The sequence below is a fragment of the Eucyclogobius newberryi genome, unplaced genomic scaffold (genome assembly GCF_026437365.1).
Source record: "Eucyclogobius newberryi isolate DKJ021-1_F unplaced genomic scaffold, fEucNew1.0.hap1 SCAF_1, whole genome shotgun sequence".
In the NCBI taxonomy this organism is placed as follows: Eukaryota; Metazoa; Chordata; class Actinopteri; order Gobiiformes; family Gobiidae; genus Eucyclogobius; species Eucyclogobius newberryi.
Window position 1 is genome coordinate 25,462,146 of NW_027315723.1, and position 27,638 is coordinate 25,489,783.

The 27,638-nt window shown below is 40.4% G+C and overlaps 4 protein-coding genes and 1 pseudogene across 12 annotated transcripts; 4 read left to right on the forward strand and 1 right to left on the reverse strand.

Annotated features, from left to right (window-relative positions):
- Positions 1 to 289: 289 nt before the first annotated feature.
- On the forward strand, positions 290 to 16,580 carry tpd52l1 (tpd52 like 1). 9 transcript variants are annotated; one of them, XM_072440884.1, is made up of 11 exons: positions 290 to 428; positions 2,316 to 2,414; positions 3,577 to 3,708; positions 5,098 to 5,118; positions 7,520 to 7,638; positions 7,710 to 7,858; positions 10,179 to 10,280; positions 11,493 to 11,507; positions 13,830 to 13,868; positions 13,975 to 14,035; positions 15,027 to 16,580. In XM_072440884.1, the coding sequence occupies exons 1-11, from the start codon at positions 410 to 412 to the stop codon at positions 15,147 to 15,149; spliced, it is 879 nt and encodes a 292-aa protein (XP_072296985.1). In that variant the 5' UTR covers positions 290 to 409; the 3' UTR covers positions 15,150 to 16,580. The 9 variants fall into 9 exon arrangements, with proteins under 9 accessions (XP_072296985.1, XP_072297013.1, XP_072296994.1 ...); XM_072440912.1 differs by lacking the exon at positions 3,577 to 3,708; XM_072440902.1 differs by lacking the exon at positions 2,316 to 2,414 and having other exon boundaries at positions 307 to 428.
- On the reverse strand, positions 16,541 to 18,708 carry hddc2 (HD domain containing 2). Its single transcript, XM_072440966.1, has 6 exons — positions 18,613 to 18,708; positions 17,947 to 18,068; positions 17,474 to 17,576; positions 17,344 to 17,412; positions 17,125 to 17,263; positions 16,541 to 17,019 (listed from the first exon to the last, which is right to left on the reverse strand). Exons 1-6 carry the CDS (start codon positions 18,685 to 18,687, stop codon positions 16,946 to 16,948), a joined length of 582 nt encoding a protein of 193 aa, XP_072297067.1. The 5' UTR covers positions 18,688 to 18,708; the 3' UTR covers positions 16,541 to 16,945.
- A 240-nt stretch (positions 18,709 to 18,948) lies between these two features.
- On the forward strand, positions 18,949 to 20,091 carry cenpw (centromere protein W). Its single transcript, XM_072451389.1, has 3 exons — positions 18,949 to 19,137; positions 19,213 to 19,326; positions 19,907 to 20,091. The coding sequence occupies exons 1-3, from the start codon at positions 19,051 to 19,053 to the stop codon at positions 19,931 to 19,933; spliced, it is 228 nt and encodes a 75-aa protein (XP_072307490.1). The 5' UTR covers positions 18,949 to 19,050; the 3' UTR covers positions 19,934 to 20,091.
- A 2,727-nt stretch (positions 20,092 to 22,818) lies between these two features.
- On the forward strand, positions 22,819 to 24,675 carry LOC140365116 (R-spondin-3-like; annotated as a pseudogene).
- Positions 24,676 to 25,144: 469 nt separating this feature from the next.
- LOC140356183 (E3 ubiquitin-protein ligase rnf146-like) lies at positions 25,145 to 27,396 on the forward strand. Its single transcript, XM_072440978.1, has 2 exons — positions 25,145 to 25,259; positions 25,635 to 27,396. The coding sequence occupies exon 2, from the start codon at positions 25,636 to 25,638 to the stop codon at positions 26,620 to 26,622; it is 987 nt and encodes a 328-aa protein (XP_072297079.1). The 5' UTR covers positions 25,145 to 25,259; position 25,635; the 3' UTR covers positions 26,623 to 27,396.
- Positions 27,397 to 27,638: the final 242 nt, after the last annotated feature.

Genomic DNA, 27,638 nt, shown 5'->3' on the forward strand with positions numbered 1-27,638 from the left:
AAGCAATTAGAAGTTATATAAAGTCATGAATAAACGCTACAGACTGTAATATGCATACAGAAAAATGCTTAATTTGAATGGCATCCAAAATGTGGCTGTATGTAGATTCATTTCCGATATAATTTAGACAAACACTTGACTTAATTGGATCACTGCAATTGCTTTACTTTCTTTTTTATTTTACCCTTTTAAAAAAGTGGTGATTTCATCGAGAAAACATCCAGAGGGCGCATTATTAATCACATTACGGTAAAACGATTGATTGGTCAGCGCCACACAAGCCCCGCCTTCGAACTGACCCAGCGCGTGACATCCGAAGTAACCCGAGTCCAGCCGGAGCGAGCCGACTGCCGGTGCGGCGCGTGTCATCCACCTTGGCTGTCCCGAGAGACGCACCTGGCCGCCCCCGATGGAAACCCGACAACAAGGTGCGTTTCTCCCTCACATAACGGCACCATTTCACCGCCACGTACCGCGTTTCCCCGCACGTTTACACGCGCGCGACTCGGTCAAACTGCTGCGGGTTTGAAGAAGTGCTAAGTGAATAATCTACCGAGCCCAAAGCCAATGTTTATGTGACTTGTAAGCGTCGCGTGTGTGCGCAGCGGGGACGCGTTGGATTACACACTTTGTTTTTCGTGCGTTACGTTTATTTGTTTGCCATTTTTAAGTCGAGCTCCTACATTATTCTAAAATAAACACGATCATAATAATCGTTTGTTAAGTTTACGGACTCCGCAACGTGGAAACTCGAGTCAACCGGTGCGTGACGGAGACAGTTGATGTAAAATACAATATCTACTGATCCTTTCACAAACTTCCAGACATGAGAGCAGTGCAAGCGTGTAAGTGCAAGTTGGAACTGTTTACATAGGTGGATGATTGCCTTCATTTGCATTCCTGGTCTGTAGTTGCGCTGCGCACCTGTTAAATAGTAACAAAGAAGATGAAGATACCACTATAGACTGACCACCAACAGGCCTGTAGTGTCCACATTAATCTGATGAGACTCGGGCAGCTACAGTATGTTTAATATGTATGTAAACGTGTCAAATCCAGGGGGTTAATACTATACAGTCCTGGCCCTTGAGTTGATTTGGCAGAACATATGACCATCCCCCTGGTCTCTGATTAAGCACATGACCACAGGGCCAAATGGGCATCTTGTGACCCGAGGTATTCCAGCGCTTGACACCAGAAGAAGAGGCGCTTTGATGCATGTGTAGTGCCATACTCATGTTATTACAAGTATGCAAACGCCTTTTGAGCAGGTGAAGCCTTCATATTGACAGAAACGTGGTGTGTTTTCTCCTGGTAAAGTGCACACAGACTGCAGCCTGCGCATCGGTACAACCAGAGGAGGCTGTGCATGTTTTCAACAATGGTGTCTTTGTCCCATAGTCTTTAAATAGCACAGGATGGTGTAATGGCATTTGACCACTAACATCCTCAAATAAGTGCTCGGTGATCCATACTTTAGGGCAGAGTAGTCGAAATGAGCGCGACTGATGTTACTTCGAAACAATAGTATTCAAGAAGATGTACAAAGTGGTTCAAGAAAAGAGTAAAAAGTATCTGGGGAAACTATTACTCAAGTAAGAGTAACTGTCTGGGCGTAACATCTGATTTATAATGTGTTAAATTAGTGTAATTTGAAGCACAACGCGATAAATAATCTAGACAGTGTTATCTAGTCTCAATGGTTAGACGACTAAATATTCAAAGGAGCTGTGCCTGATGTTAAGGTCTGTGTAATACCTCTGTCGTCCAGGTACATTGCAAATTAAAAGATTATTGAATTCTATCAACTAACTGGATTAAGCCTCTTGGATGAGCGGTAAAATCTATTCACTGTTGAAAATGTTTGTCCAGTCAACAGAATAACAATTTCCTTTGGGCAAAAATGTGAAAGTTGAAATCAAATTTGATATTGTCAGCGTGAAGCTTTTGTCACTTAGACTCACAGTAGGAAGAGGAACCAAAACCTAAACTGAAGTAAGTAAGTAAGAGTACTGTTAAACTAGTCAGATATACAAAGTACTCTGAAAAGCACAAACTCTTTCAAAGTAACTGTAGTGAATGTGACCGTCCACTTCTGCGTTTGAGTTTAAATGACTTTCTTGGCATCTTTGCTAAGCGGTTTGACAAACGGAAATGCTTCGTTTCTCGTTAATCTCCCAGACCACTTTTGGGTCAGAAGTCAGATGTCCTGTTCCTTAAAAAGTGCTCCGTCAGCAGTAACGGGCGCAGAGAGAAAGGATGCTGTGTGTCTCATCAGAAGTGTGTAGCAGTGGTGTGTCTTTGCCTCGCTGCAGAGCTGTACTCCAGTGTTCTGAGCGAAGCCGTGCTGGACTGGGCTAGCATGGGTCCCGACGGAGAATGGGTTAACTCTGGCCCGCAGCAGAGACCACCGGGTAAGACCGCACCCACAGAGGAATGGAACGGATCTGCTCGCCGCCGCACGGGCCCGTCCCACCGGTGACCGAGGGGGGACGTGGAGGCACAGACGCTGGTTAGAGGCAGGTTCTGTGGGGAAGAGTATTTGTCTGATTTGGTCGGTCTAGTGAGCAGAATTGGTAGATTTTTGTATTTTCAGTAGTGAATGAGAGAATCGTAAGCCTATAGTATGTAATGGTTGTAGTATAGCATGTAATAGTAGTAGTTAAAGTAATAGTAGTGTGGACGACGTTTCATTCGGCCCTTCATTTAAGATTGAGGTGGAGGAGAGCTCAAAACTCTGGTATAATTGGCAGTGGTAATATATTCCATTCACGTAGTATCCGACAGAACAAAACATAATCATTATTTATCAGTTGTAGTTGTGGTCATATTTGTAGTTTCCCCTATTACTAAAAACATGTACAATAGGCTCCTCCCCTCTTGGGCCAGGGGGAATAAGAAATTCTTAATCCCAGTGGGACATTCCTAGTTAGACAAGGTCAATAAAATAATACAAATAAATAGTAGTTGTTACAGTTGTAGTCATCGTTGTTTTAGTTGTGTTGTAGTTGTAGTAATAAGTATTACAGCGGTGCGGCCAGGTCCAGCGTGTGTGCCCCCCTCACCAGTGGGACGTCTTGTGCACGGAGAGTAGATTTGTGTGTGCTGTGATCGGCTGTGATCGGTGTGAAGTGTGTGGCCTTCAGCAGCACTTTGCATTGTGGGCAATTCGACCTGGAGGTCCACGTTTCAGGGAAGGGACCTGATTTTGTTTAGATTTGGTCATTAAATATAGCTTTTCAAATATAAAATGTACACAGGAACTTGGGTATAGTTATTTAGTTTAGAATGTACATCAAGTCCAAAGAAAGGGCATCTGATTTTAAAAAAATATACGCCTAATCAAGTTACAAATCCATCCGCGAAGACAAAGGAACTGTTGTAGTCGCCCCAAAGAAAAGAAAAATATAAAGAAGGACAAGACACACTGAACAATCTATCGACCTGAACTCTGAGACGCTGTTGCTCTGCCCGGAATGTTCCGCAGTATCAGCGCCATCACAAACATTTCATAGTGCACTTTTAAAGGTTGCCCGTTTGATAGTAAGCGTGTTTTCAAACTCTGGCTTTGCTCAGGAGTATTTCAGAAGGAGGAGGTTCCCAATGGGGAGCTGTGGGCGGAGGCAGGAGCAGAGCGGTTGCCATGGGGACAGGCACCGCAGCACTGGGACATGTCCTGCACCTGGGACATGCAGCTGGACAGCCCAGGTGAACAGGGACAGTAGCAAATGTAGTGGACCCTGTAGCAACCCCCCATTAGAGGACACGCTCGTTGTGCAGTTATAAATGCAGAGTGGGTTTTAACTAGTTTAGTGCAGCATTTTAAAGGAGAACTTGATAATAGAACGTTACACTTTTGTATTTTCTTTATGTAACAGAACATTTCTATGAATCAAATTGGACATATTCATTTCAAAACTTCACAAATTCATTAGTTTTTGCGTGTAAATTGGAAAGGAACAATATTAAACTTGTGATTTGCTCTGTTTATTTCAGTTTATGTTTTGTTTAATTTCTCCTTTAAATCTTTCACATCTTAAACCACGATTGTTGATTTGCTTGTGCCACAAGAGCTAGCGAGATAAAAAGTAAAAGATTGTGTTTAGGTTTGGCTTGGGACAGACAAAAGGGTTCAACGCTGGGGGATTACGTTGTCTTGAGAAGCGTTAGTTCTAAAAAAAAGCAGTTCCACAAATGACAGCAAAAATATCACATAACAAACATAAAAACTGTGAGGAAAAATAAAATTGTATTGTGAACTGAGGTTTAATAATCCAAAAATACCTATAAAGGAATCACAAAGGGCAGAAATATCATCTTATACGCTTATTTGAAAGTTTATATCATGTGTTTCCTCCATTTTTATTCATAATCTCTTCTCGTATCTCGTAACTTTCATCGAACTTCCCTCAAATTATTCCATTTTACGCTTAACCCACCATCAACCATGTCCTGGACCTTAGCATTCCCTGTACGTAAATGTCTTCAGTGTTGGTAAAGCAGATTAGTCACGTCCTCCCTCACAGTCCCACTGTCATTTAAAACATTTTCAAACTCAGAAAAGACACACTTACAGTATGCTGCACATAGTTAGGCACAGAACACATGACCTTCTGTTAATGTGCATCATGTGACCCCCCCAGTGCACAAAAACATGCTCAAGAAGTACCCCAGAACTACTCTAAACACCTACAACAAGCGTATTCCAAAAGCTAAAAGGGTACAAAGTGATATTTCTGCACTTTTATGGTCAATTTCCATTCACATTCGTGCAATACTTGAACCTTAATCAATAATTTACAGAGACATTTTAGCACATTTCTGGTGAACTATCAAGAGAATAAAAAATCTATTCATCGCTCACCTAGTTTATTGTGATCATCAGCTTAAAAACATCGTTGTGCCAAACACTAAAGGGGGAAGGGGTCCAATGGTTGTATTTTCCCCGACACCATGTGATGTGCGGAACAGTTTTCGTTCTCGCTCTTACAATGCCGTGTCTGTGGTTCTCGTCTGCGTGGAGTGGCTAGAACGGGTTCAAACCGCAGATTGACTTGTACTAACACCATTTCGTCTCATTCCGCCGCACACGCCAAGGCCGAGGACATCTGAGCGCAGGTATGTCCTCCGAGACCCAGTAATAGTACGTACATTCCTCGTACGCACATACTAGTACAACTTTTACTGCGTATTTGCCTCCCGAATGCCTCTTTCATCCGTCACTCACGCCTCGGGCCGGATGCGCTAATTATGGTGAATTAGTTTACCGCTGTTTATCATTACGGTTCAGCCCGTGTTGCCTCAAATCTTTACTTATGTGTAGTTTTAGTTATGTTTAGTTTTAGTTTAGACATTGAGCTTATCAAATACAGAGATGTTCAGATAATAGATCACTAGTTTCCATCTGCAGTCCCTCATTTACAGGAATACATTATACAATTACACCAGTGATGTACTCTTAAGATGCTATCTCGATCAGCAGTACGCCTTCTTAGAAAAAAGAATGTTCCTTTACTCAATTGGGATTTCCAGGTCAAATAAAAGGTAAATTAAAATATAACACATATTACCGGTAATTAAAGGAAATATGCTTAATTCAATTGGCTTTTAAAAGGTTACGACCGCGTTTAAACTGACTTTTGAGATTTGTATTTCGACTGTTTGAGTAACTGTTGTATTGTTCCGCTCAGAAAATGACTGCTGTCACTCATCCCTTATCTCCGCCCACATCCCTGTACCATCCATCCATCCATTTTCTACCGCCTGTTCCCTTTCGGGGTCGCGGGTGACTGGAGCCTATCCCAGTGACTTCGGCTGTACTTACTGTAAAAATAAATGAAAGTCGTCTGTCGACTAAAGTGAAATGAGGCTTATCAGTCCTGCAGTTTGGAACAGAAAGTCAATGGAACTCTTTCTACAGCATCGCTAAGACGAACAACATGTAAAATCATGATCTGATTTAATCCAATACAAATTTCCCGGTAATTAATTCCCCCAAAAAGCAGAATATATAGATACTTTATTGATTCAAGTTTGATCCTGAAGGAAATGATATAATAAGATAAGATAAGATAAGATATTCCTTTATTGTCCCACATGGGGAAATTTCATTGGTGCAACGCAGGTAGATACAGAGGTAGATACAGAAGAACAGATCACTTATAGGAAGTCTGAAAAACACTTTCAGTAGAAGATCTCCTATAAATAAATAAAAACTCCCATAGACAAATAAATAAATAAATACCATTGCATGTGATCACGACAGTAATTGCACATGAATATGTGTCACAACAGCACAAAGATTGCACATGAATTTCACAGTAATTGTACATGAATTGCACATAATATAGTATAATGTAAGACACAATTGGGTAAATCAGATTTAAGATAGCCAAGATCAGCAGCCTATCCTCATTTATTGTGTATTTGTTTTATTTGTTCATTAAATTTGACTAGAGTTTTGTGTTGAGTCAGCGCAGAACGAGACTTTAGAACCCTGTAATCCAGTCCAAACTCGCACACTAAAAGTCACAGTAGGAGCATATTGCCTTGTACGTTTGTGTGTCATTGAGCAGGACCTTCTAATCCACAGTAATCCAGATCAGCGCGTTACACACATTACATAACCTTTGGACAGTCATAAAGGTTCTGGCAGACTGATTCCCAGGCCGTGGCCGAGAAACAAGGCCGACGCTCTTATTTATACATCCACTCAGCTCAAGGTTGATCTGATAAACTGGAGCGAGTGTGGCAGTTAAATGACCACATCAACTAATCTAAAATAAATAAAAACATGTTGTGAATGTCAAATAAACCTTAAAGGTAAAGTTAATGAGACATACTGCAAAAGGGGATTTTTTTAGGAAGGGCCAACTATTAATTTAGGAATATTAATCTGAAATTCATGTTGACCGGTAGGTTGGATTGAATTGTTTACAAAAAAAAAAAAAAAAACTTTTAGTACCTGATTTTCATACCACCAAAGCCTCACTAGTTCATACTTTTCACAAACCCTTTGACCCATAGTTTGATTTTAGATGCGAGTACAGCTTTAAAACTGCTTTTTTCAGACATTGAAGAGAACCTGGGGTGGACCACCCAAACATACCCAATCAGAGCGCTGCATTCGGGTCGTACATTTGGTTTGGTTTATTACATGCAGACAATCATTTTTGCCACATAGTCCTGCTTTTACAAGATCCTCTTTGGGGGAAACCACAACATATACTAATACAAAAAAGTCAGCTTTAAAGTCTTTATTCTCTTGACTTTTTCCACCAAAATAACCTACTTTTGCAGAGTGAAAGAAAGTCGATCACAGCAAAGACCAGCCAAGACCGCTCACCTCAACAACACTGTACAACGACATATTCAAACAGAAGTAGACCGTAATGGGGCTGGTCTGGACACAGATAACACAGCCAGGGCTCAGTTAACTGGACACATCTCTTATCGCGGGTGTGACATCTTAGGTAACAAGAGGACTGTGGCTCATAATGTCTTGGCTGGTCTGCTGTAGGTCTGCTGGACCCTCAGCCGCTGCGAGAAGCTGATGAAGATCTGGCTTCAGAAATCAACCTGAGCAACTCCATGATGACGGATGAGGAGAGAGAGGAGATTCAGCAGGAGCTCGACAAGGTTCCGCTCCGTCTCTGTCACACACTTGTGTCTATTCCTCTGTTCCATGAAACAGACTTCTTGTCTTGCAGCTGGAAGAGGAGATCAGCACGCTAAAGCAGGTTTTGACGTCCAAAGAAAGACAACACGCCGAGCTCAAAGACAAGCTGGGCCTGACTCCTTTGAGCGAACTACGGAACAACTTCAGTCGAGGATGGCAGGACATGACTAACTCCACGGCGTAAGTTGTTTTTGGAAGTGGCTCAATGATTCATCTGTTTTGTGTCAACACGGCGCCGCCTACGGTAAATACAGGGCACCTCAAAGTTGAAGCACATCTTTGAGACGAAGGAAAAAGCTTGATACGGTCGTTATAGTCAAAAAAGCACACAACAATAGTTTCTTCTCTAACGTTACTAGCTATAGATCAAGTTCCGATACTGTATTTATCATCAATTAGTATTTATATATATTTTACGGCCCTTTCTCAAACTGACCACAAAAAAACACCTCGCTCTTTACCCGTAAGCTAAAATGATATCACTGTTGCCGACGCAGATGTGATAAATCCAGTTGAAAGAACATCATCCCCCGGGCAAAACTGCAAAGCATTTGTAATCTCGGTCGCAGAGGCAAAAGCAGACATCACAAACACGATTAGGAGCAAAGCAAATGGCTGTGCGACCTCTGCGCGACCTCTGCACGATCTCTACGCAACCTCTGTGCGACCTCTGCACGACCTCTGCACAACCTCATAATTACACCCCTGGGTTTCGTGTGCGAGGATCATGTGCTGCCCAGTTTAGATGTAAAAATAAATCGTGCAGTTGACACGTTGTGTGTGTGGCCCCTCCTCTTTCATACGAGATTTACTAATTGATGATTGGCTGGCCTGATCTGAGCCGCCAAAGAACAGAGAGGAGCAAGTGGAGCGTCTCCTGTGGCCTCGCTTCTTATCCAATTACACCTCAACCTGAAGCTCACTTTACACAGCGGCTCATCCATAATGAACAGGCACAAGTCTCGCTCAGAGCCAAAGGACCTGAATGGATAAAATAAGGGTCAATGCACCTACAAGAAGACAAAGCAAAAATGTAAAAGGGAAATTTAAATGCTTAGTTGTTATTTAAATGGGTTATTTTAGCTTTATTGTATTGCATAAAAGGTTTTGTTACTATTCATAATTAAAGGAGACGTATTAGGCTTTTTTGCAGCTACTGAATATTGAACGCTAACATAAGTAGATCATCATTTTATGTTTTGTTCATTGTAAACTGCATTATTGAGCAAAAACGAGTTCATGATAGAAACAGGTTCATTGACTTCCTGTTTTAAACTGCAGAACTGCTAAGCTCCGCCTCTTCATAGTGACCGTTCCACCGTGGAAAGCAGCAAATGTACATATTTTTATTTTGGAAAAGTGACTACGTGAGGTTTTACAACATTTGTTTTTATTTTTATCACAACTAAGTCCAGGGACGTGGGCGGGGATAGGGGAGCACTGGAGCTTCAGGTGTAGGACAAGACAGGATCAACTTAAACAAATTACAACTTTGAGTAAACTAATGATGAGGGGAAATGTTTGTGACAAGGTTAAAAGCTCCTTGAAGTTGATTTGACACAATATTTTCCCTTTAAATTGGATTGAAATGGAATACAAACTCAATTTTAAAGTAGCTCATTGACATGCGTAATTCTCTTGTAGATTGTACAATGAGTTGCTAATGTTTACTAAAGTACTAAAGATAAACACATGAAATAAGACGTTTGCCTCCAGTTATACTTTTAATCAGGGATGTCAGGATTATCCACATGTAGAGATTTCACATGCCGTGTATTTGTGTTTGTAAATGCTTTATGTGAAGGTTAGGGTTGTATATTTCAGCCTGGTTGGTCTTGAGTTGCTCTTCTCGCGGAGGTATGTTCTGCTGCTGAGGGTAATTGTGATTATTCAGGTCACAATATAATCATAAGAACTAAAAAATAATAACTAAGAATCGTAGGCAGCAACAATGAGTAATTGTAGTTCGATCTACACTTCAAAAAAGACAGAGAACATGTAAAGTACTTTTTTATCCAGATTTTATGAACAATCCACCTCAGTCTTTGGATTTATAGTCCACATTTCATATTGTAATGAACACCTTTGTTTCCAGTTGAGGCTGAAACAAGTTAATCAATTAATCACAACTAATCAATTATAGAGGCTAATTTATCAATCGAACAATCATGTTCTTTCAGACTCCAGAACATGCCATGTGCTGCTGAATGAAGGAGGTTTTAGGACTCAGAGACAAAGCAGGAATTATGTCAAAAAGACATGGAAAACATGAACAATTAGTGTCTGTAAATAAACTCTATCAGGACGTCTTCAAATGGCATCACCTTATCTTCATCTGAGTCAAATTTAGCCAAAATCAACACGTGCATTTCACACTCTAAACTAATCAATCAATCAAAAAAGAATAGTCGCCAGTTTAATCGATTAGCAAGAGAATCGTTAGCTGCAGCTCTTCGTTTCCAACCCAATCTTAGTCCAGCGTCGTGTCTTCACTTCACAGGTACAAGAAGACTTCAGAGACACTGTCCACAGCCGGGCAGAAAACTACATCCGCCTTCAGCACTCTCGGCACGTCCATCACCAGGAAACTTGGAGACATGAGGTAATTAACTATCATAAATGGATTGGAATCGACGGAATGTGGAAGCTTCAATTATCTTTATCTACCCGGCCTCGTTAAACTTCCCTCCGCTGTATGTTAAACTTCTCTTCTGACTGACACGGGGTAAAACTGGTGTTATGTAAGACTGCGTTAAGCTGAAAAGTCTCTCTCTCTCTTTGTCTGCTGGCTCTGGCTTCTCCCTCCCTCACTCGCTCCTCTCTTTGTTCGCTGGAGTGCGTCGGGAAGAATGAGTCTTGTGTCGGCTTTGTCCGGCGGCTGCAAACGGGCCGCGCGAGTCAAACGAGTGTTTTGCATTCACATCCACGTGTAGAGATCTGTGTTTGTGTTTGTAAATGCTTTGTGTGAAGATTACCGTTGTTTATTTCAGCCTGGTTGGTCTTGAGTTGCTCTTCCCGCGGAGGTATGTTCTGCTGCTGAGCCTGAGTCGTTTTGGGTTGCAGTGCAGATTTTTGAAGTCTGTTTGATTTCATTTCTACTGAAGACTTGATTTGTAGAAGGGATCTTTGAGCACTGAGACTGGAAAATGGGGCGAATGTAAATAATTTAAGCACGTATTAAAATGACTTAATCGACCATATATTACTAAATGTAAAAAGTAAGTAAACACATGAAGGAAGAAACAAAAGGCCTGTAAAGTATCTGTTCCCGGAGGAGCACATCCAGTTCAACAAGTGAAGATACAATCTGTTACATAAAAGTATAACCGTCACGCACACCAAATATCTTATCGTTATCTGATTTCTAGAGTTTATTGAAATGTCATGTATCCTGTTTTCCTTCTGATCGTTCACACCTGTGCCGGTTTTGTCGAGGAAAATTATGCAAACTAATGTGACAAAGACAAACTGAAAATAAAATGTTAAATATTTAAAGAGATATTTTAAAATCCGTTGCAGTTTGTTCTCCAAATTCAGCAGTTTGCTCTAAAAATCCACAAATATACCGACACATGTCCACAGATGTTTTCAATGATCAGATTTCTCCTGGGCATGTAAACACACGCTCCGATTATTGGATCATCTGATTCATCTAGTTTTCAGATTTCTTCCTGACCATATAAACGTGTCCAGTGTGGTTCTGTGGTTTGCCTTGCGGTGACGTTTAAAATCTGAAACTCTGAAACCTGATTTTCATATTTTGGTCTTGACGTTGTGAAATCTTCTGTGCCCTGTCTCCCTCATGCTTCCTCAGGTCTGCGTCGATAGGGTAAGGCCCACATTGTAACTGACTCGAGCACACACAGTCCAGTTTACAGCGGCTAACATCAGCTAACACTGAGCCAGAAGTGAGCTGTGTCATCCTGCAGCCAGTTGAATGATTTATTTTATTTTATTTATTGTGTTTATTTTGTTTATTTTATTGTATTCATTGTATTTCATATTATTTCATTTTATTGTATTTAATTATTTATTTTATTTATTTTATTTATTTTATTTATTTTATTTATTTTATTTATTTTATTTATTTTATTTTATTTATTTTATTTATTTTATTTATTTTATTTATTTTATTTATTTTATTTATTTTATTTATTTTATTTATTTTATTTATGACAGGGACAGTGCACAATACACTAAAACCTTATCAGGAGAGATGCATTGTACCAGGTTGTTACTGATGTCGAGTGTCCTAATGTATCATGGGAACATTCAAGGAAACATACAGTATAAGAATCTCACGTTTAAATGTTGAGTGCGTAGATCCTTTGAGTTTATTTGTAAATGTATGTGTTTTAACTTTATATTGACATTATTTTATTTTTACACTAGTACTGGTGAGCGACACTGAGCAAAAATTATTATCTCCTGTTTTGTTTTTTTTGTATTTTCAAACAGTATTATTTAAATGTGTTTTCAAAAGTATTAGTTGAGGTTTAATCATCAGAAAAAATTTAAATATCTGTAAAAGTAATCATAGAAGTGCAGAAATGTCACGTTTTTCATCAGCTCTTTTTGTAGCTTTTCTACTACAAATTATACGCTTGATGTTCAAATGTTGCACATCTTCAGAACAAAATCTTGCCCACCTCTGCCAGGATCGAGCTGCGACCAGGCCAACTGCAGACTGTCCATTAAAGAAGGACATTCTTTCTAAATGGATGCTTTTATTAAAGGTGCCATAAGATGCTTTTTTCACGTTTCGTAGTCTATCCTAAGTGTATAATTGATAATAATAAGTGTTGTGCAACACCCTTAACATAATAGTTAAGAAATATCACCCAGACCTTGGACCCCCTCACCAACCCGGAAATGCAAACGGCTTGGTTTGATATTCGCCCCCACCCTTGTGAAGAGCGATCTGGCTCCCCCGCCCAAACTGTGACGTAGTCTCAGAGCGCGTGTGTGCCCCGCCCACCTGTGACGTAGTCTCAGAGAGCGTGTGTGCCCCGCCCACCCGTGACGTAGTCTCAGAGAGCGTGTGTGCCCCGCCCACCCGTGACGTAGTCTCAGAGAGCGTGTGTGCCCCGCCCACCCGTGACGTAGTCTCAGAGAGCGTGTGTGCCCCGCCCACCCGTGACGTAGTCTCAGAGAGCGTGTGTACCCCGCCCACCCGTGACGTAGTCTCAGAGAGCGTGTGTGCCCCGCCCACCCGTGACGTAGTCTCAGAGCGCGTGTGTGCCCCGCCCAACCCGTGACGTAGTCTCAGAGCGCGCGTGTGCCCCGCCCACCCGTGACGTAGCCCCACAGCTGTCTGCTCCGCGCTGCGCCGCTCCTGCCGCGCGAGTGAGTGAGAAACTATAGAACTTCAGATCAACACTACTTTGAGCCGAAATAAATCTGGTGTTTATTCTACAGCGTGCGCAGAACAGATATATATATATATATATATATATATATATATATATATATATATATATATGGTGACGCGTGCTTGCCCTTATGACACAGTCTTGCCCCACCGCCCGTCATTTTGGAGATTCGAGGAAAGGAGATAGTCTGTACTATAGCTAAACACTGCGGGAATCAATCAAAAAAACACTCTGGACATATATGAAGCACAAATAGCAATGTAAGAAGGTTAAAAGCTCTGAAAAGTCGATTTTGCATGTTATGGGACCTTTAAGGACTGCAGATGCTAATTAGATTTAATCTGGTACGAGCATCATGTAACCGTGCGCTGCCCTGTTAAATAAATGAACACAAATATTGCTGATAACAAACTGTGAAAAACTGTAGTGTCCTTAATATCACTACAATAACAGAGAGCTATGAATAGTATTTAACTTCTCCAGTTCTGCGCCTGACGCTCCATTCAAGTAGTTTGTTTTTATTGGGGAATTTTATGTTTTTGTCTTTACTTTTTTCCCTCTTAAACTATTTTATTCTCATGAACAAAAGCAACAGTTGAACAAGGATCTTTTCAGCATGTAGAGCCTTAACTCCAGATACAGTAACTTGGTGTAACAAGAAGTACTGTACATCCAAATATATGTCAGTATCAAAGAGTGAAGGGCTGCCACTACATTGTTCTTGTCTTTGTGTGTTTGTGCTAACTGTGAACTCGTCTTCCTTTACGCTCTCGGGACAGCTACTCCATCAGACAGTCTATGAGCATGCCCACCATGAGGTAACTCTTTTAAGTCCCCTCTCGGTGAAGTGCGCCCGATGCAGAGAAACGACAGATTTGAGCCGGTTCTCCGCAGAGCTGACCGCGCGTGCTTCTCTGTTTACAGGAACTCTCCCAGCTTCAAGTCCTTCGAGGAGAAAGTTGAGACCACAGTGTCCAGTATCAAGGTAATGCATATACTGATAAATGTTATGATGCCCTAACGAGATCGGAAAAGTGGATTATGACGACCTTATGTTGTTGTCATGGCTCTCAAAGCGCAGTGCAAAACAATGGTTTCTATGTAATTCCGTGTTTCTCTGTTGCTCTGTCTTTCATTCCTTAAAGTGCCTATGTCAGGTTTGCAGACTCAACGCAGTTAAGATTTATATATGTTTAATTTAACTAAAAGTTATACACATTTTATACCAGAATAGCAATATTTTTTAGGTTTACAATGTCACTTCCTGTTTGTAATTGACGACATCACACAAGGAAATTATCCAGCAACCATTGGGCAAAATGTATCAATCTAATGTCACAATTATTTTATTTGATAAATAAAAATATATGAAAGTACCTTTAGTTTGTTGAATGAATGTTTAGAATGTCATTTTATTTTTTAATTCTGCATAAACTTTGACTGGAGTGCCTGTCCCTAGTGTGATGTCACTTCCTGTAATTGACTTTTCTCCACAAATACCTACTGGATTCGTTTAACACTATAATTTATATGTAACACAGGGAGAAATACACCAAATAAAGACAAAATTAGACAATCGTAAAACCTGTCATATGCACTTTAATTGAATTTCACTTATTGATATTGATATTGAGTCTTTGCATCAAGTTTCACATCCTTATCAAAAAGGTCTTGTAAATAAATACATAGAAATGAAGATTAATAATGATGGATGATAAACAGCAGCATGTTAACAATTTTATGAATGGTTCATGCAGCTGACACTTAAAACACATTTAAATATGCATGTATTATAAATGAGATTATATTATTAATACTGGGTGAACTGAACAGAACTATCACAAAGACAGACTCCATTATAGTGTGTTGACAATTACAAATTGTTATTTCTTTATAACTGTGTTTTTTCTTTTTGGTGTCAAAAACAGTCTGCAATACCTTGTTAATTTTGTGTTAACTTTTTCTATTTGTAAAAGACAAAGGTCGGAGGAACAGAACCCAGAGGAAGCTTTGAAGACGTTCTTTCATCTGCAGCAAATGCCAGTAACCAGGAAATGCCCACCAACAACGTGACGCCTGCACCAGAGGGATCCTGCTAGAGCCCAGGCCCCGGCTGCACTTTGACCCCAGCACTGACTGTTATTCAGCGTTAGAAGCCTTTAAACGTCCTCAAGAAATTTACTTATTATGCAATTTAATGTTTTAACCAAAAAAATAACAGCACAGCTTTAATGTCAAAGGAGCTTTTATGTGAATCTGGATTTATTAACCTCTGTGTTCTTGTACTTGTCTGTCTCACAATCGTTACCTGTGCGCCCTCTAGTGTCCACACTACATTACAGCACATTTAGGACATGGATCATTAACGGGAAGAAAATCAGCTGGATGTGATCCTGGTGGTGATGTTGTCTGGAAGCTTTGGGTTGTGACTGATCTGAGATCATCATTTAAAACACAGCTGTATCAGCTCAGATCCTCTTTATGTAAATGAATGCTCTTTAAACACAAGAGACATCTGATATGCAGATCATCAGCCTGAATTTAACCTTTTTACTAAAACATATTATTACAAACTTACTTTATATGGACTATGACTGATGTATTTTTATTAAATTATTATTATATGGATCTATGTTTTGGAGAAAACATTTTTTTTATTGCCATTTATAACAAGTTGAGGGTCTAAGGAATTGGCTATGCTCATTATCAACAATGTTGATGTGCAGCATCACACACACGAGTGTCCTACATTACACAACATTAAAGTGACATTGTTCCTGCATATACAATGATTCGTGGTTCATGTCTGCATAAACTGAATGCATGAACTGTAACTCAGGGTGTCCAAAGTTCTTTTCACCGAGGGCCACATTTTGAAACATATGTAATAGAGGGCCACAGACAATCTGACAATGAAGTGACTCTTTCAGGATTTTACATTTGATGTAATTTTGATTACATAAAATAAGGCTTGGAACATTAATGCCTGCATCACATCAACAATGGTTGTTATTTAGGTTATATTATCAGATTTCCCCCCAATTTTACAGCTAAAGTACTACTTTTGGCTGTTTGAGCCAATTTAGCAGGAAGCCTGAGGGCTAACAAACATTGGTCTGAGGGCCGCATCTGGCCCCCGGGCCATAGTTTGGACACCCCTGTTGTAATTGATGCTGTGGTCCATTATACAATGATTTTACAGTAGACTTAGTTTACTGTTAAACTGAAATGTTATTTCCTGGACAGAAACATGGATCGATGTGAAGGACACTCATGGGTACATGTTTCTGCAGCTGTAATCTGAGCCAGGACTTTAATGTAACATGTAAATGATCTGAGTTCAGGAGGTCAGTCTGTGATAATGAACTGCTTGGTGTTCCATCAAATGCCTGCGTTCAATAGATGCATCTGTTACTGGTTAATGTTATGTAGTCTTTCATATGCTAACCATTTCTGTTTTGTTGTGAAGGATGACTAAGATCATCTAATATTTAATTCAAGTGTTTATTAAAATTCATGTTGACGTTCAATTACGACAAACCTTTTTTCATCACTGATCAAAACACTGTATAAAATCTTTCAGGCCTTTTAAGCCAAAGCTTGGTGTTAAGTGTCGAGAGGTTGGCCTCGACCATAACAGTGGATTAACTGACTGTGATTGAAGCAATACAACCTTTTAATAAATACAATAAATGAATACAGTCAAAATAAACCAGTTGCTAGAGTAATAGATGTTGTTTACCCTGAATCACTAATTATTGCAGATGTAGGTTTGTTGCAGTTGCTTTATGCAGAGGTATAAAAGAGTTATCATCCAACCACAGTGAACTTTATGTTCAGGAGGTTTGTGATGTACTGTCTTTTGTCTCCTGTGAGTTTGATTCACCACCAGAGTTCACACTGGTGGTGATTCTCGCTCCTCATTCAGACATTTGACAAACTCCACAACATCTGGGTGATGAAAACGACCTAATTGAAGAAAAACAGTGTTAGTAACAACAGAATATTTAATACTCAATAGTTATCGTCAAGAAAAAGACTATTATCAAATTGTGGGTTTGTGATCATTGTTACCACTGGTGGAATCGAAGAACTCCTGCAGCCGCCCGGGCGCCGCCTCCTCCTGCTCGTACTCGTGCGCCTGAAGGATCATCTCCAGGAGGTCAAACTGTTTGACCAGCCTGGCCTCTGCGCTGCTTTGTGTTTCGTACTCCTACAGCAGAAACACATGCGAGTGTGAGGAACAAAGCCATATTTCCACATGAATATATGCATGCAGGTCAAATGTCACACCTCCCAAAGTGCGTAGATCTCTTGCCTCAGTCCATCTGGCACAAGGCTTGACAAACGTCTCATTGCTTCCTGAGGGGCAGAAACATTGCTAGTTTTGAGAAAGTTAACTGCCTTTTAACTCGTCACTCACCTCTTCTCTCCGATATTTTTCTTCTTTACTGACATTATCTGAAGGAGCGATATCTCCTACAATGCATTCTGCCATGTCATGAACCAGAGCAAGCTTTATGCACCTAAGGTTGATCGGAAGATAAAGTGTGGATTTAAAATTTGTGTTTCAACTTAAGGTGCCATGACGGATTACATTAGTTTTAACATTGTTACATTTAATATTTTACACAAAAATGTTGCCTATTGTTGCCCAGTTTGGCCCTTTATCTATATATATTACACTACTGTTATGATTTGACCAATAATAATATCTGATAACACTTTGTTTTGTTAATTGATTGTCACAAAAAACTGTAATCTTCACTGCACTTATTCACCACAGGAACTAACCCACCAAACTGAGTAACAATTAGAAAAACATGAGAACCTGTCATTTGCACTTTAACCATGAATATCCTGCTAGTTAGTTTGATGCTGTGTGTGCGCGGCGACCTGTCCCGGTCCACTGTGGGGTCAGTGATGGTCAGAGACATCATAGCCATACGGTACATGTGATCTGACACACTCTCTGGTTCCTTGACTTGCCTGTAGACCCAGCCTGTCCGCGGGACTCTCTGAAAAGACACATTTAAACCATTGAATTCAATCATTTGTATTATGTATGTGCTGAAGGATTTACTACTAGTAAAACTGCTGCGTAACACTGACAGGACATCTACCGCTTTAGAATAAATATAACTAATTATTATCAGATCTTTTGAGTTAAAAGAGTATAACATTACTTGGAAACAGCTAAACCAGCTTTTTTTCTTTATAATCATGATCCAAGTGATTACTTGTATCATATTTAGCGGTGTGCATGTCATTTAAATAATCTTAAAGCTCCAGAAATCAGATAATAATCATATTTAGTTGTATGCATGTGAACATTGCATATGCCCAGAGCTGTTTAATGGCTGTGAGTAAAACATAGTCCCATATAAGATAACCTATTGGGACAAATAAAGGTTCTCCAGCGTTGCAACACACAGTTCAATAACAGAATAGAAACATGCAATAAAAACAAGAATAACAATAACTATACGCAGATATTGCAGTGCGGCGTAGTGTTTATTTAAGCACACAGTCCGCAGGCATTAATCACTGGTGCATTCTTACTTTCAGCTGTCCGATAAGCTTCATAAACTGCAGCATCTTTCTCATGCTGTTTGTTGTGTTACCGGCGGCCGCCATGTTGCTTTTAAAACTAGACAAGCACTGACGGCGCAGAGGCAGTGAGCGGCCACCAGGGGGCGGCAAAGCCTGAGCGAATAATGGCAAAACGACTCCCAAACTCCGCGGTGTCTTTTTATTGTTCGCTTTACAGTTGTTTTGTTGAATGTAGGTGATGAACACAACCCTAGTTCCTCTTTTGCGGTAATTATGACTGTAAATGGTGTACACGTGTTGGGCTGTAGGTGGCAGTCACGGGCTGTAGGTGGCAGTCACTCGCGTAGAAGTAAACCCGGAAGTTGGAAAGCGGGAGTTTGAAAAACATAAACAAAATCTTTGTCACCCCCTCCTCTGTAAAGGTGAGATATTTTACACATCGACAAAATGTGGAAGAAGGCTCCCAAACTTAAAGGCATTATAAAAAGCAAAGCGACAACGCACATAAATGTCTCGCCAGCTTCGGAGGCGATGGTAAGTTCTGATCCTCATTCATTTTACTCGAAGTTTAAGTGAAAATAAACGTACAACGCGCCCTTTTCCCCCTAGATTGAACTTTTAACACTTGTTTTCCTGAATGGATTGGCACAAGAGGCAAAGGATAAAGCTTTCGAGGAAAAATCTGCTACAATCCGAGCTCAGCATCTGAACGCAGTGTCCAAGGTAAATCCAAATTAATGTACTGTCACTTTAGTACTTTCCCATGTATTTCTCCTGCAAACATAGCGTGGAAGAAGTCGAAGTTGTTATAGTTCTGCCCTTTCACTTTTTGTGTTGCATTTTGGCCTCAACCAAGACAGTTACATGCACATTATAAGCACATTACTTTTGCATTCTTTACACGTCTGATCATTGTTATTGAGATGATGATACACATAGATAGTCTTTCTTTGTCAATATTGCCCTCATAATTTTAGAGAAACCCCTGCTTGAGTACTGAGTAATAGTTTGGATAAATAATGCACAGATTCTGGAATTTCCAAAGGAGAGACAAATAATAAATAAGTTGTAAGAAACACAATGTCCATCTATTATTGACAACATAAAGCGCTTGTCACTTACTCGCAGTGGGAAGACATTTAGTCAAGGAAAAGTATTGCTACTTTGAATACAATTTTACTCAAGTAAAAGTATCAAAACTACTCTGAAAAGTACAGTTTATTTTCTATTATTTGAGTAAATGTAACTGAATACTAGCCTCCTCTAGTAATAATACTACAATACTTGTGTGTCTCTTTTATAGAAAATGCTGAAAAAGGCCAGAGGATGAAGATTGAAGTTAATCAACTTTTACTTTTCATTTTAAATCTTTTTCATTTTGGCTTTATCCTTGTGTTATTGTAGATATGTTTTATTACTATTAAACTATTTCTTTTACTAAACATGTTGCACTGGTATTAAACTTCTGGCCTCATTTTTCTCAAACTTAACTGAGAATAGTGAATTAAAATAAACCATGTCTTTCGATAGTATTACAGGATTAATGAATAAAATAAAGTAAATATTTTTTGTCCTATCTTTTAAGCCCTTTTCTTTGCTGCTCGTCATGCTTGGCGTGTTAAGTTGCATACCTCACACCACCTCTGATGAGCGTGGCCTCGGCCTCCTTCCAAATTCCACAATTCTTCATACTGTGTAGATTATCTGTGTGCAGAAATGTTATCCTCATCACCTCTTATCTTTGCAGACCCCACTGCAGCATTTGTCTTCCCGTCCTCCTTTGCCAGGCGCAAGTGATGGAACAAAAACCATTCCAGAGTCTTTTAAATTGTTAGGTACGATACAATAAGATCACGATATGGTGATGTATCAATGTATTGCATGTGATATTCTGCAATAAATCATAATTTTTTTTTAAAGAAAAACACATTTTAAACCACTGCATGCAGATTCCTTTTATGCAATAGACATAATTCAATAATCATCTCCTCTGAATACGTCACATGCATTAATCATTTATTTTCTACAGCTTGTTGTTGTTAGAAGTTGCAGATGATCCCAGTGACTTTGGGCCTTAGGCGGGGAACACTCTGGAAGGGCCAGTTAACACAGGGTTAACACAGATTCACCATTCACTCTCACATTCATTCTAATTTCCCTCACACATGCATGTTATTGAGAGGCAGGAGCTCTAACCGCTCTGCCACCGTGCACCTGTACCTCACCATCACCTTGAATAAGCAATGTAATTGTAGTGCTGCTGCAACTTTTGTGAAATGTAACAAGAAATTATCAATATTATACCAACAAATAATACATTTGATCATTACCTGATTTCTGGAATGATCAGTTTGTTGAAATGCCATAAACAGTTACATCTGATGTGAGTAATCTGATTTCTTTCGGTTCACACCTGTGGAGTTTTCACAATAAAAAAGGGCCAAACTGTGGCAAAGGCAAAAATGAAAGAGAAATGTTAAAGATCGAAAGAGTCATTTTAAAATTCATTGCACGTTGTCTTCCAAATGCAAGAATACACTAATTAACTGAGTCATGTGACTAGGTATTGTTGATAATTAATTCAGTTATCTCATTCTAGTTATCAGATTTTTGATGATTTTCAAACCTTTTCTACCATGAATTACTCAGACCAATAAGACTAACCCAATAAATTACATAACGCTGATTAGTAATCGTCCTCGCGCTCCCCACCGTAACCATGTGGTTCATATTCTACTTTTTTAACTTTCTTTTTATTATTCACTTGGCTTTTTACACTTCAGTCTCTCCATCTTTTCGTTCCCTCCTTCATTTTTTGGCAGTTGAAGTGTTCTTTGGCCTCTGGTGGATATTTTTCTCAAGAATCTGATCTGGCTCCCCACTGAGCGTAGCCTTGTCATGTTTATGTTCACAGGTTGGGGCGGGGTGCCGAGGGCCCTACACTTTTGATCTTTGAACCCCCAGCACCTTTTTCAATTTTAGTGTCTTTTACCTTTTTTTTATCGTTTTTGTCATCCTGTTGACAATTCCCACTATTCGAGCACATATCTCAAATCTGTAAGCCTACCACATGCAGATTGATGTATGGACATTGCTTGGCTGCAGCTGGCTGTGCATTCAAGGTACCCCGAGGTGCTGTTTTATTGCCTGCTCTTTGTGTTTCTCGTAGTCTACAGGGATTAGGAGCAACATTCGCTTAAAAAAAAAAAAAAAAAAAAATCCAAAGAAGTAGCCTTGTGTGTGTCAGAGCACCTGTTGACAATTTGCACCAGTGTTGCGCTGTCCAGCTCCTCTGTCTGGCTGCATCTTTTAGCTTTGTCTAGCAGAGATAAATCAGGCGCAATGTAAATTCTCATTGACAATATCTCCTCTGACATGCTTCCAGATAGCCGAGAATCAAAGAAAGGACTTTTTGGAACACATTTTATTATGGTAACTTGCCGTGCTATTTGTTAATAAATTGCACATGTATTGCTTTGCACAGCTTTAAAATTGTGTCACCCTTTACTGTACGGTTTGTTTTTTAGGAGTGGAGCAAATCTGCAGGCTTTTAATGGCTTTAGTGTGTGTTGTGTCTCATAAATTTGAAGGGCTAAAGAGTAGAACTTTATGGATTTAAGAGAGTGAGGTTTGCTCGGGGGAGAGAAAAGGCACAAGAGGAAGGCTGAATGCGGTGAAGTTACAATTTGTTTTGGAGAAGTGGATGAAGAAGCAGAGAGTTCCCCAAAACAGGCGATAATATGCGCCGGGATGCCAAATAACAAATCTGCTGGAGGACTTGACTTTTCATCACTTCGCAGTGTTTTTGTGGGAAAGGCAGACCTACCCTGAGCTTGCAGAATCTAAGTTTTGATTTCTTGTTGGGAGGTAGTCATATCATACCGCACTTGTTATTTTTTCATTTCCTGATTCCTGTCTAATGAATAAAATACCTCATCTTGGTGGTTTGTTGGCCCAAATTTAAGCAAATATAAAACGGTTGTCATAGGAGAAAAGATTTTTAAACTGTATTTATCCTTTTCAAATCGTGTTTTTCTCTTAGTGTGGAAAATAGCTTTTCCATACTCCAAATCATCACTTTTCTAGTAAGTATTTTCAAAAAAAGAAATGCACATTATGTTATTGTGGCTGACCAATAAACAAAACTCATGCCAAAATCAGTTGCAGGATTCCACTTGGGTCTTGGGCAAGATACAAAGTGGTGTCATAATGGGCCAGAAGGAGGGTCGAGAGAGGGGAAGAGCCGAGACGTAGCCAGAGAGTGTGTGGGAACAAGAGGAAGCAACAGCACCTTACCCAAACTTTATCTTCAATCTGACTTTGCCACTACTACTATCATATGATGGTCTCTACTCCGTTTGCCTTCAAAGTGGCGTTCTGCTGGCTCGAGTGATCTTATGGAATGCACATGGGATTTTCATCAGACGAACCTTCAACTTTGCTCAGAGACGGTCTTGCTCGGCTCTCCGCAAGGGTCTGTTTGAATGCGTTTGGAGATTTCTGCTGCCCTTTGAGTCCGTCGAACAGGACCTGAGATGTGATCCGAGAAGATTCTCCAAACTGGACCCAATGCCGTTTTGCGGGTGAAGGAAAATGCTCATATCATCATTGATTTGGATTCTGCACTTGATGAATCTTATCATGGGTCAAGACAAGATTTTGCGCTACAGGCGTAAGTATTGTATTATGGAAATATTCTTACAACAGTCTGTTTGATGTGGTTTTCGACTACGCTGTGTTTTGATAGTAACGCAGTAAACAGAACATGCAAGCTGCATATGGGGATGATAAGTGGTGCGCTCTCCACTTTTAGAAAATAATGTGGTCAGAGATTTCCATTACATGCTGCTCTTTGTACACTGTTCCAGACTCCGATTAGCTGTTAGGGGGCAACCCTGTAATTGCCAGTAAATTGGGAAACATTATTCCATCAGGGAGCCAATATGTTTTATACTGTGAAGTGTATACAGTATCTAATGAATCCCTTTGTCTCTTATAGGAAGTTCCACAGCAAGTAGCTCCACAGCTGGTAGGCCGTGTCCCTCAGGTTGTGTGTCGTGTTCAGCCCTCAATGGTTGCCTGTCCTGTAAACCTCGCCTCTTCTTTCACCTGGAGCTGGATGGGATGAGGCAAAGAGGAGTCTGTCTGTCCTCCTGCCCCCGGGGGCACTATGGCATACGCTCTCCCTACATCAACACCTGCACAAGTGAGTAGATATTTCAGCAATATCTGAGAGTTACTTCTGCATCAAAGAGCTTTAATATATAATGCATATAAGGATAAACAGGCCTACAATTGCACAGAATCTCCATTTTATGACTCTTTGGGAAAAGTTCATAACTATACTCACATTTTCCAGAATGCAAGGAGGAGTGTGCCTCCTGCTTCAGTGAAAGTTTCTGCACCCGTTGTCACTTGGGTCGCTTCCTGTTCCGGGGCAAATGTGAACACAGCTGTCCATTTGGGCTCACAGCCAACCCTGAACTACGAGAATGTATAGGTACATACATTTACTTATGTATTTAAAGGGACATTACAAATGAATCTTTTGATATAATATATATTATATGATTCTAGAGTGTCCTGCTGGCTGTGAGCTGTGCATGTGGAGGAACATGTGTGTGCGCTGCAGAGCAGATTTATACACTCTTCAAGGCCAGTGTTATCTCACCTGTCCAAAGGGGTTCAAGCCTGACGAGCAGCTTATGCAGTGCCTCCCGCAAGGTGAGAGGTATTCTAAATTTCTATTTTTTTCCCCCTTCAACAGCAATATCAAACACAGATGTGAAATCACTGATGCCATTAATTCACTTTTTTCTACCATGTTTTACTCTTTCCACCTGTGAGTGTCTTTCTTATCATCACAGTGTCTCTTCCAGTGCACTGTGAGGTAGGAGAGTGGTCAGACCGGAGCCATCGTGTTCACAAATGCAGCATGAAAATATCCAGAAGGGAAGAGACTCGTGTTAGACAAGTCTTGAATCCACAGAGCTGCTTCAAGATGCCCTGTTGTTTTATTTCAGAAAATGTATTTTTAAAAAGAGAAACATTTTTTAACTTACATGTTCAATGTTATATCATAGTTATTTGTAATGTTGATCAAAATGCATTGTTCTTTATTTTAAACAACATGCTTTTGTTATTTGTTATTATTTAACAACTGATACTCTTTTGTAAATATGTGTTCTTGCCTTCATGGTTGGCATTGATGATTGTATCGAAGTTGCTTGATGCCAAATCTGAAAGCACTGTCCCACGTTTTTTGCATAAATTATTTTTGGTTTAGTGGATGTCTATGTGTGTGTAAAATATTACAATAAAAAGTAAATTACATCTAAATTGCGTGCATTGTTGATAGAATAACATAATATTGTTATGGATACATTTTAAACCAAAGCAACAAGTGACAGTAAAGTGAAAAGATTTGACAGAAAGAGCGAGCGTCTCATCCTCTGGTGACGTCACCTGCGCCACTGACGCACGTGTCACGCGCTGAGCCAATCCTGAGACAGTAAAACCAGGAGCGGACATAGCGCTGTCTGGAGCGGACAGCACAGGCGCCGTAGACACAACAAACCATCTTTAATCAGAAGCGAATGTAAATCAATAGAAAAGATCTGTTCTTTGACTTAGAAGGCACATTAGAAACGGCTTAAGTGAGTAATCTGTGTCATATTTTTCTAATGTTCTTTAGTTTCTGTACTGATGTTTAGTGCTAGCTGCTAGCATGTTTGGAAGGCTAAGTATAAAACTACCGTAATATGAGCCAGGCGGCGAAACTAATTTTAGCCTCATCTTAAATATCGCAAAGATTATTATAATTCTATCGTCTTTAGCCTCACACTGTACACTGACTTATACTGGGCTTAGGATGCTAACAATGCTGTCTTGGATTGGAGTAAAATGTATCTGTTGCAATGTTTGTAATATTAGTATTAGTATATGTCCGCGTTTGCATACTTCAGGAGGGCGTTTCCTAAACTTTTGACTGTCATTATTGATCGAGCTGCTCACTGTTTGTCTTGTTACAGAATGGCTGGCTCTGAAAAGCTGGATTCTCCACTGAAAAGCCTCAGTCCTAAGCCACAGGACGCCCCTGGTCCGGGCAGTGCCCCGGAGTGTGCCATCTGCCTGCAGAGCTGTGTGCACCCGGTGCAGCTGCCCTGCTGTCATGTCTTCTGTTTCCTCTGTGTGAAGGGTGCGTCCTGGCACAGTAAGCGCTGTGCCCTGTGTCGCCAAGAGGTGCCCGAGGACTTCCTGGAGCGGCCTGTGCTTCTGTCCCCTGAGGAGCTGAAGGCTGCTGCGGCAGGACTGAGCCGGGGCGTCGGGGGTGGTGCTCACAAGGACTATGCTTGGTACTATGAAGGACGGAACGGCTGGTGGCAGTACGATGAAAGAACCAGCCGAGAGCTGGAGGAGTCCTTCTCCAAAGGCAAAACAAGCACAGAGATGCTGATTGCAGGCTTCTTGTATGTGGCAGATCTGGAGAACATGGTGCAGTACCGTCGAAACGAGCACGGACGCCAGCGCAAGATCAAGAGAGATGTTGTGGATATTCCTAAAAAGGGGGTTGCTGGACTAAGGTTAGACCCCGAGCCCACACACGATACACCACCAGTTGAACGAGTACATCTAGCTGATGGCTTGGACACAATGGGCCAGCCTTTACCTGCAGCTTTTCGCTTCATGTCATCTGTTCCCCCTGTGCGACCCCCCACGCTCCTGGGCCGTCCTGTGACCAGAATACTTACTCCAACACCGACTTTAGAGGAGACTTTTACCCAGCTCCTGATCAGCTCTCCAGAGGAAGACGTCAAGGACGTGTCCTCCAGCAGCAGTGAAGAGGAGCCAGACACAGCCAGAGGAAGAGCACAGACGCTCAGGCAGAGGAGGCACAGACAGAGACAGACGCTCAGTGAGAACCAGCCCTCCAGGATGCCCCCGAGAGGAGCCCCGCCCAGCGCTGCACCTGTGCGCTCTCGAAGCCCTGATGGACAGTGCACTGTGACTGAAGTCTAACTCCGCAGACTGGAATCAAACCTGGCTATGGCTCATGCTTGTGTCACAAAATGAAGGAATAACAATTTTACATTCTTGTGCCCTGAGGTGACAAAACTCGCTCAAATCTATTCACCTTTATGTCTACGGTTATATATAAAAAAAATGCATTTTCAAATTTCTTTCTTGGTGTACTGTATTATTGTATATTGCACTATATCAGAATCACCCATGAGATGTGAAAATGATTTTTTAAACACGTCTTGGTTTAAATTATTATTAATTAATTTAAGTGAAGGTTTAGGCTTCTGTGTTTTAAGGAAAATGTCTAATGTTTATGTAGTCTTCCTAATGTGTCTTACCACTTCTTTTTAGGCTCAACTGATTAATAATTTCACAGAGAACCTATTAATTAACCCCCAAAATTAAATTACAATTAGTTATTTCTCCTGTATGATTCTCTTGTTCAAACACTAATGTTGATCAAGAGATTATTAAGGCTTATTTTTAGTCCTGTTTTCCTGTGCACTGCTTATGAAGAAAGCAACTGGCAGAACCACTGGAAAGTGAAGACTAAATGTAGTGAGGCACATTTAGGTCTGTTTCTTGTTGCACTTTTTGAAAGGCTTCTGTCAAAGCCCTGGCGTGAACACATACTTGACTTGTCTTCACGTTTCTCTCTCTCATTCCAGTTGCTGATGTCATAATTTGCTAAACATGTTAAATTATTTCTGTGTGAAACATAATCCTTTTATCCTTGTGTTCTGGCAAATAATTAAAGTGGTCTTATTTATTACCGGGCATTTGTTTTTGAATTTCTGGAGTGACTAAACTTGAGTTGAGTGTTTATTGGCAGCAGAAGTGGCAGAGATCCACAGGTCTGTTTGCTATGTGCTTTACACTGGAAGCGGCTGGCCAGCAGGGGCTGCTGTAGCTTAGTCTATTCACAGTTTGCACATTAGTTGCATGTTTCAGCTGAAGGTGAGAATACAAATACACATTTTAAGATTCAAGTCAAAACTTTGGTGACTGTCAAT

Excerpts from the sequence above, each read along its gene's own strand:
- tpd52l1 (XM_072440884.1), top strand. Across the intron at positions 2,415-3,576 it reads CCCGCAGCAGAGACCACCGG|GAGTATTTCAGAAGGAGGAG; the intron begins GTAAGACCGCAC and ends GGCTTTGCTCAG. Across the intron at positions 5,119-7,519 it reads CCGAGGACATCTGAGCGCAG|GTCTGCTGGACCCTCAGCCG; the intron begins GTATGTCCTCCG and ends GGTCTGCTGTAG.
- hddc2 (XM_072440966.1), bottom strand. The coding sequence starts at position 18,687 with ATGGCGGCCGCCGGTAACACAACAAACAGCATGAGAAAGATGCTGCAG. Across the intron at positions 18,069-18,612 it reads AGCTTATCGGACAGCTGAAA|AGAGTCCCGCGGACAGGCTG; the intron begins GTAAGAATGCAC and ends GTGTCTTTTCAG. Across the intron at positions 17,264-17,343 it reads AGATCTACGCACTTTGGGAG|GAGTACGAAACACAAAGCAG; the intron begins GTGTGACATTTG and ends TTTCTGCTGTAG.
- cenpw (XM_072451389.1), top strand. The coding sequence starts at position 19,051 with ATGTGGAAGAAGGCTCCCAAACTTAAAGGCATTATAAAAAGCAAAGCG. Across the intron at positions 19,138-19,212 it reads CGCCAGCTTCGGAGGCGATG|ATTGAACTTTTAACACTTGT; the intron begins GTAAGTTCTGAT and ends TTTTCCCCCTAG. Across the intron at positions 19,327-19,906 it reads ATCTGAACGCAGTGTCCAAG|AAAATGCTGAAAAAGGCCAG; the intron begins GTAAATCCAAAT and ends TCTCTTTTATAG.
- LOC140356183 (XM_072440978.1), top strand. The coding sequence starts at position 25,636 with ATGGCTGGCTCTGAAAAGCTGGATTCTCCACTGAAAAGCCTCAGTCCT.